Source organism: Seriola lalandi, unplaced genomic scaffold, assembly GCF_002814215.2.
Source record: "Seriola lalandi dorsalis isolate HSWRI2012SDOR001 ecotype SW California unplaced genomic scaffold, Sedor1 jcf7180002054972, whole genome shotgun sequence".
Taxonomy (NCBI): Eukaryota; Metazoa; Chordata; class Actinopteri; order Carangiformes; family Carangidae; genus Seriola; species Seriola lalandi.
Window position 1 is genome coordinate 4,188,299 of NW_019525660.1, and position 8,435 is coordinate 4,196,733.

Consider the following 8,435-nt stretch of genomic DNA (forward strand, 5'->3'; position numbering starts at 1 on the left):
AACAAGCTGACAACTTCCACTAACTGCATGCTAACGTGACCTAAAAGGATCTCTCAGGCTTCCCTAAAGCTCAAGTATCATAGTGTCAAACGCCTCAAATGCCAAACCTTCCAACAGCAGCAGCACAGTAATCCATTAAATATGATTCACAATATGATACTGTTAAAACTGTCAAAAGCAGGTTAACTACAATGTTGTCATGTTGTACTCTTGATTCAGACATGTATTCCTGATAAATATAAAGTGAATCAATATCTCTTTCGATCTGGCAAAACACTAATTACCTCCTCTGGTTCTTCTCATGTCCATTACAATATATATTGGAACTACAATTTCCAGCTCTCATTCAAGAATTTCAGAATTGATTCAGAGAAAAACTGCCTAATGGTGTTATTCTAGGCAACAGGATTTTATATGGGGACTTGGAATATCTTTTAAAAATCCATATGAATAAACTGACAAACAACAAATGATAAATAACTTTATATGACCTCAACACACTTTGAAACACTGCATCAGTAGGGTGTGGGGCTCTGTATGCCATCACTCCACTAATCTCCCGTGTCCAGGGTCTCATTTTAAATGGCATTGCTTAAGTAGCCTAGTGCTGAAGCGTCCATTCATTACTGAAGTCTTAATTACTTTAATGACTGACTAAATGACAAGCATGATTACAATCACTGAGGGCCAGTTTAATTAATAAAGGTCCATAACAATTTGCAAACACTCCCAAATAACAGACAATGATGGGCATGTGCCTATGCAACACATAAGCATGAAAGACCACAACAAGTTAATTTAACCAGGTCAAGTTTACAGCAAATTACCATTCCATAGTATCAATACTTCATAGCATAAATGTGAGGATCATTTTTTTCCAAATCAAATTAACACCAGCTGCAGTCATGTCTGGGCATGGTAAGGTTAACCTTAGCTAGCTTGTATGCCAATTACAAACGGCTGTTGGACCAACAACACAACACAACACACACAGCTAAGAAAAGTTCAACAATGATCAAAGTTTTAGTGCTGCTGGGACGGTAGCAGTTACTAACCTCTCAAACTTCTCATGTAGGTCTTTTACAGCGCAAGGCCAACGTTGTGTAGCACTTTTTGCCGGTGATAATGCCCTGTAATATCTTGCGCGTACAGGTTCGCTGGTATCCTTTTGGTTTGTCATGCTCATTTGCCTCGAAGTCAAAGTATTTCCACACACTTTCACCGTCACCTTCTCACACCGTAGCTCTGAACAGTAGCCAGGAGACGGTTAACGTTAACGATAATTAGCTGCACCTGTCGCTGTACCTGTAGCTAGTAGGTAAAGGAGCAGCACACTGCACTGAACAGTTTCTGGGCTAACACTGACACATACACCGACTGTTACCCTGCAGCCCCCCCAAAAAACAACAATCAAATAATCAATTTCTGCCGTGCCCACCATTTCTGTTTCTTCTTCACCATATCCGGTCTTTCTACTACATATTTCCTGCATGTTTAACTTTTGATAGTGTTCATTAAGTCAGATACTTAGTTACATAATATGTGTCCCATTTTAATCCGATTATTAAGTCCTCATTTCTACGTATTGTTACACTTATTCTCGCAACACCACTTCAATTATACATTAAATCTAAGCGTCTTTTGTCTGTGTTCTTGATTTTTCATAAAGAATAAGCATCTCCACTGTTTTTAATTTTAATATTTATACTGTGCAACTAGACCAGTTTCTCCACCCTCATTACCCAGAATGCTAGTGTGAGCTAGGACCCACATGAATGTGACCTGTGTGCTTTGCTTAACTTACTACTCTTTTACTTACTATTATAAATCCTTTTGATGCACCAGATACTTAGATACTGATCACCTATAATCCTTTTGTTAGAAAGCAAAAACTGACAAGCACAGCCTGTAATTGGCAAACAAAATATCAGTGCCATGACTGACTGATCACATTACACGATGAAGTTACCTACCAAGAAAACTATGAAGATTGGTACCTCTGTTTTGTAGCTACAAATTACAAGGTTGATCAGACATTTATTACTTCAAACAGAGCATTATTGGCTGTTGAATACAAATTAATTTTTAAAACTTTGCTGAAGTGCTGCTAATGCTTTTGACAAATATATTGTGTGCTTCAGCTCTTTCAAGAGCTCTTCATTTGAAAATAACTGATGTATCACAAATCTCCGCTTTTATATTACTGGTACTTTACTACAACAGATTCTCTAAAACCACAGCAAAAGCCGTTCAACAATAACATTCCTCCTCCTCATAAGATATAGATCTGTGGGTCAACAGTTTTGTGATCAGCAAATAAACACTGCATGTCACAAGACTGTCATATGATACAAAATTTTTAGTGCAGATACATATGCCGAACTACATGATGCAAGCCCACTTCACACAATCTATTTGTTCATATTTCATAGTAAATAGTTTAAATCATTAGCTGTTAGCCTCGAGACAAGGTTTCTTGAGAGGAAGAAATTACTGTAACTGATATTTTGAAATCATGGCTCACGAAAAACCCACAACACTACACTGAATTAAAGCAATCAAATGCCATATACATACAGGCACATAATAAATGACTGTTTTCTACATTCCAATTTAGGTTAAACATAAACTAGGTCCTAGTCAAATTTTATTTATTAATATAGCCCAAAATTTCAGTCTGCGATGTGAAGTCACACATTATTCTATGGACGCACTGGGATGACTTTTCCCTCATGCTGCTCTATATGAGGTCATCTTTTACTCTGGTATGCAGAGGGGTAATATTTCTCCCTTTCTGTCAAACTGGCTCCCCTGAATTCCTTTAAAAGGACCTCATTCCATCAGCCTGTTTTTGTTGGATGTCATGTTGTTACAACTTCGAGGAAAGGACATTATCACAAAGTCTAGCTACAAACCGCAGAAAAGTTTTGAATCATTTCTATCGCTGAAGACTGTGGTGTTATTCTAATGTCCTTGGTTCTGCTTAGTATCTACATCCTGGGCACAAAGCCCAAATGGTGTTTCTGTGATGTAATCCTGACCAGTGACTTGTTAAACAAACACACAGCTTTCAGTGTTTCTCCTCTAAATACTGATTTCAGTTTGTTGAGACCAAACTGTACCAGCAGTGTCTGCCACTTTAGTAAAAAGCAGTGACAACCTCTCCTTTAATTATGCTCAAGATAAATATTATCCCATTCTTTTGTGTAGACCACATCAACACAAACTACACAGCATGTCAGGAATGTAATCCTATAGCCCCATGAAAACATATATGTTCTGTATTGACAACAGGCTGTTTACAAACTGTACTTGAGTTATGTTTCCATTTGGCTTGGTATGATTTGACTTTAAGTTGAGGTTTAAACTGACTACTATAAACTATAAGAAAAGCCCAATGTTCAATGCAATATGCTTAAAATGTAGAGAAGTGAAACCCTCATAAATACTAATAACTAAAGTTGAGGGTCAAATTAACCGCTGTTTGTGGGATTACATGATGTGAGATTTCACAAACTGTTCCTAAAGTAAATGTAAATCTGCAAATGTCAAACTATCAGACACGACATTTTTGTTAGTGTGAGATGAATAATCTTCTGCTTGACCGTACCAAAAACATGAATTGCATTTTTCATTCCATTTGCCCTTTTGCAGTTTCACTGACTGAATCATGCATATACCTTCATGCCTCGACATTTCAGCTTATTAGCATGGCTGCAAACAAATTCCGCACTACACTAAAAATTGGGGCAGCTAAAAAGTGGGGATAAACAAAGGAGGACAGATCATGGCTCCACCCAGGGGTGAATAATGGTTTCCTCCCTCAAAATAAGAGCTGTGTTGAGATTTCTGCAACAGCCACAGTTCATACTTCCTCTGCCTCTGTCTGCTCTGGCTGGAGGTATGAGCAACAGTTTAGCCCCGTGTCCACTTCACAGAACCAAAAAGCAGTGATCTTACAGAGACTTCTCAATACTGATTTGATGAGTGCTGGTGTTATCCAGACACCATTTCAAACAACTTTAAACTTGCTATTCAAGAGTCACAGGGTGTCGTTACAATTTCTCAAGACAACACCTTTTAGTAGCTCTGGGAGTGCACGCCTTTCAGTCCACTCTGGGATTTCCTGTCTGGCATTTGTTATATGGTGACACTTTCCCTTACCGTAACTTTGCTGTGACCAACCAGTGATTACAAGCTAAAAACTGTTTTCCCATTCTGAAACACAGCAGTGGTGCTCCTGGTGTCTCACTTTTAGGACAATTTAATACCAGAGCAACAAGAAACATCACCTAAGCAAACAACTGAGGTGTTAGTAAAGTCATTAGCAGTCCATTTCATTGTCTGCAATCAGTCCAATTTGGCTCAGTCATTTCCTACAAAAACAGAAACGCTAGCAAATTGCTCCTTTTTCATTTCCTTGTTTGGTAACAGTGGCTGTGATTAAACTTTAAAAAATCCCACCAATAAACAAACAATCATAGTTAAGCCATAATAAAAAAGCAACTTTACTAATAACCAATCATTTGTTGTGCAGAGGTGACATCATCCAGAAAGTTCAACGGCAGCCAAGCTTTCCACGCTGACAAACATGAAAAAAAAGAAACCATGGGCAACACCAGCCAAGTTTTTTGTCTTTGGTCATGGAAAATTTACTTTCAACCACTGGTCCCTACTGCTTCAGATAGTGTGCAAACAGTTACATGCACGTAACATATTCAGTAATAAAGTTTAGATTTACAGTTTTACATTCCACTCAAGACAGTGAATACAAGACTGTGGCTACAGTTTACCAAATAAGCCTATTAGGGATTTGTATGCTCTTGGGAATAAGAGACACTGTTTGGGAGTACTGCAATAGTTGAAGAAATTAGTTACAGTACAGCAATAGCTGTCAAGCACAAGTGATTGTTCCACACACAAATCTTACATAGCACCACCACCACCACCACCACCACAACCACCACTACACCTCCCAAATCTTGTGATGTCATTTCCAAGCAAAGGATGGCATGTAGGAATGACTTTATGGCACTAGAGCGGCAATGATGGAGAGCCTGGGTTGCCCACTTTCCAAATAAACACACTCTTCACTCTATATATGCTATTCTGGTAGATCAAGCCAATGGAGTTGCTGTAAATGGAATGAATGTTGTTGTAGTTTTCAGTTGTTATCTAATAGACACTGTCCTGTGAATTTGTGAATATTGTGCTGATAATACTCTTCAAGCTGACCAAGGATAAGTTTTATCAATAACATACATGTGCACAGTTCATAAAACCACCTCAGACCACACAGACATCAAACTTTGCAATGAGTCATCCAGTAACTGAACTTTGTCTTTGCGTACATATTAAAATACATATTGAAGCCCACTTGTCACAACAACAATGCTCTTTAAAGAACTTGTAGGAGATGTATCGACAGGGAAAATCACATGATGCACTGAGTGCTTTGAAAAGTAAAGCACTCAGTGAAACACTATCTCTTTTTCTCAACTCCAACAGCTATTAGCTGCTCTAGGATACATTAAAAAAGTAATAACAACACATCAATAACTATTTCAGCCTCATCCTGCACTAGCCAGAGATGTTCTGTATTAACAACGGGCTGTTTACTAACTGTACTTGAGTTATGTTTCCATTTGGCTTGGTTTACGTTGCGGTTTTAACTGACTACTATAAACTATAAGAAAAGCCCAATGTTCAATGCAATAGGCCTAAAAAAAAAACAGTTTTTACATAGAGTAAAATGTAAAGAAGTGAAACTCTCATAAAATTGGAGTAATGCAACTTTCTCATTCTAATTAAGTTGAGGGTCAAATTAACCGCTGTTTGTGGGATTACATGATGTGAGAGTTCACTGGACAGTGCTTCCATGCAACAGCACTGAGCCATTCTGTGTACCTACCAGCTTTTTGTTTTTACCCTCATCCTCATTGGACTTCTTTTTAGAGGGTTTATTTGGGTCCTCCCCACCGCTGGCTTGATCCATTTCAGCTTCAAGTTAGTTCCCCTCCTGAAAGACTGAATGTGACTTCTTCAAAAGTTGGGAAACTCCACCAGCACGATGTTAAAAACACTTATGCAGCAAAACATCCAGGTTAGGTCTTTTCAAAATCCATTCCGTTTAAAGATAAAGTATAAATTCAAATTGGCCGGTTACAAATAGTTCCCGCTGGTATCCAGCAGTTGAAAAGGCTGCTCAAAGAAGAAGAGGTGTGGTAGGATATGGTCTCCGTCCTGATGTCTCCTCAGCTCAGCTGTGAGCGAGTTCAAACCGCGGTGGAAAGCTTTCTGAAAATACCATAACATTATGTCAACAACAATTATTTAGTCAATCATGATGTCTTTGGCGTTAACTTGCACAACTGTTTGCCTTAACACGTGTTTCCCTGTGCAGCAGTGTTAGTATGCAGAGTGCAGACACATTGACACAAGCCAGCATATTGTGAGCGTTAAAACAGATGTAAACAAACAAGTCAGATATAGCTATAGACAGCTCGATAAAAAAAAATTAAACCAATGTGTCTCCCACTTATAGACAGAGCCCTGTGTTTGGAAACGGGCTAAATTGTTACAGAGAGCAAACTTACGATCGTGTAAGTTAGCAATAACATAGTAGTAACCGACAAAAACCGTTTTATGTCAACCAGGAGGCAATGACAGTTTTCAGTGTGCACTGACAAGGCGGTTATCTGCCCGACAAAACAGTCATTAATCAGAATTAATGAGCAGTTGTTGTAGTAGTGGAAAATCACCGTTGTTCTCTGTGCTTGAATACTTTGCAGTGCTGTACACTTGGCCAGGCTAGCATTAATAACCGACCGTTACCAGGCCAACATGCTTTATTTTAACAGACACACTATTACACAAGCACATATAATACAAGTCTATAAATTACAAAGTGAACAATAAATAACATGTCAAAGAAAACTCACAAAATCCCATCCAGGGCTTACCTTTGCAACCAAACCTGAATGCCAGGCCCACGTTGATTCCGCCCACCCCAAGTTTCAGATTGGCCTGTGAGATACGTAAGGAGTGGGGACTCCAGCTGCCATTGGTCAGATTATCTGACAGTCATAACTGCGGCGTGGCGTTGAAGGGGAGGAGACTATTATGACGACGAGGTCAGTCTGATTTCACAGCAAACGGATAGGATTCAGCCAGCTGTAAGAATAGATCTATGACTGAATTATGAAGGGATGACCGCGGAAACAGGGCGGGAATCTGCGGTAACAAAGCAACTCTGTGTGTGTGTGTGTGTGTGTGTGTGTGTGTGTGTGTGTGTGTGTGTGTGTGTGTGTGTGTGTGTGTAACCCCCCTAAAATGGTACATTTATATTTAAATACTGCAGATTTTGTTTGGATTAAACAAATGAGATTGGGGTGGATATTGTTCATATTGGAAAAAGCTAGGCTAGTTGTTTTCCCTCTGATACCAGTCTTTGTACTAAACCAAACTGCTCACAGTAGCTTCATACACAGACATGACTGACATTTATCTTCCCATCTGACTCTAAGCAAGGAGGAAATTAAGGTTATTTCCCAAAATGTCAATCAATTTCGTTAAGTACTTTATCAAGGTACATTTCAAATATTTTGTGGTTATAGCTTCTCAAAATTTGTTGCTTTTCTCTTTTTTATATTGGGGTAAATTTAACATCTTTTGTCTTTGGACTATTGGTTGAACAAATCAAGCAATTTGAAGACATCCCTTTGTGATCTGAGAAATTGCGATTGGTATTATACACTATTTTCTGACATTGTATAGAGTAAACAAACACAAAGAAATTTAAGTACCAGTAATTAATTCTTATAAATTATGCAGTAATCAGCAATTGTATCCCTAATGAGTTATCTCTGAGGTGATATTTCAACACTGAGAGTGATGGAGATGTCATAATAGGAATAAAGTTACTGAAGCATATAAGAGTTTATTCCCACAGTTTGCAGCGGCAGTTTTCGCTAGCAGGTCTGTTGATAAATGAGCCTGACTTTTTCTTTGAGGTCAATTATTTTCAAATTTAGAATAAAAACACAGGGCTCCTCTTCACTGAAACTAGAAGTTAATTACTGGTAATAATACAATTTCTTCATTAAATGAGAGACATATGTAATGTGCATTTAAAAAGTCATATAGAATTAGAAGCTTGTATGCCAGTGATGGCAAAATATTAAGCTGGGCACAGTCTTATATTGACAGAATTGCAGCCCCCTGAATGTCCTGATGTTGACTGGAGTTTGCTGCATTTTGCATGGCGACAGCACCCATATGGGACACTAATTACTTAAAATAATTCCTAAGTACCAAAATTCACAGGAGAATCTCAATACTATGGTCAATACTATAGGCTCAGTTTAGCATTAGATTTTTTTGTCTTCATCAGGGCCAGAGTACCAATGGTCCACTCAGCAGCATTAGTTTTGGGA

The 8,435-nt window shown here is 38.4% G+C and overlaps 1 protein-coding gene across 6 annotated transcripts in view; it reads right to left on the bottom strand.

Moving 5' to 3' along the window:
* diaph2 (diaphanous-related formin 2) overlaps positions 1 to 7,004 on the bottom strand; it is a 370,496-nt gene extending 363,492 nt beyond the window's left edge. For all 6 annotated transcript variants that reach the window (XM_087171766.1, XM_087171765.1, XM_087171767.1 and 3 more), the window contains exons 1-2: positions 6,963 to 7,004; positions 5,912 to 6,297 (exon numbers count right to left, since the gene is read on the bottom strand). In XM_087171766.1, the coding sequence (XP_087027892.1) occupies positions 5,912 to 5,995 (84 nt within the window). In that variant the 5' untranslated portion in view covers positions 5,996 to 6,297; positions 6,963 to 7,004. The remainder of the gene's footprint in view (positions 1 to 5,911; positions 6,298 to 6,962) is intronic.
* Between the last annotated feature and the right edge of the window lie 1,431 nt (positions 7,005 to 8,435).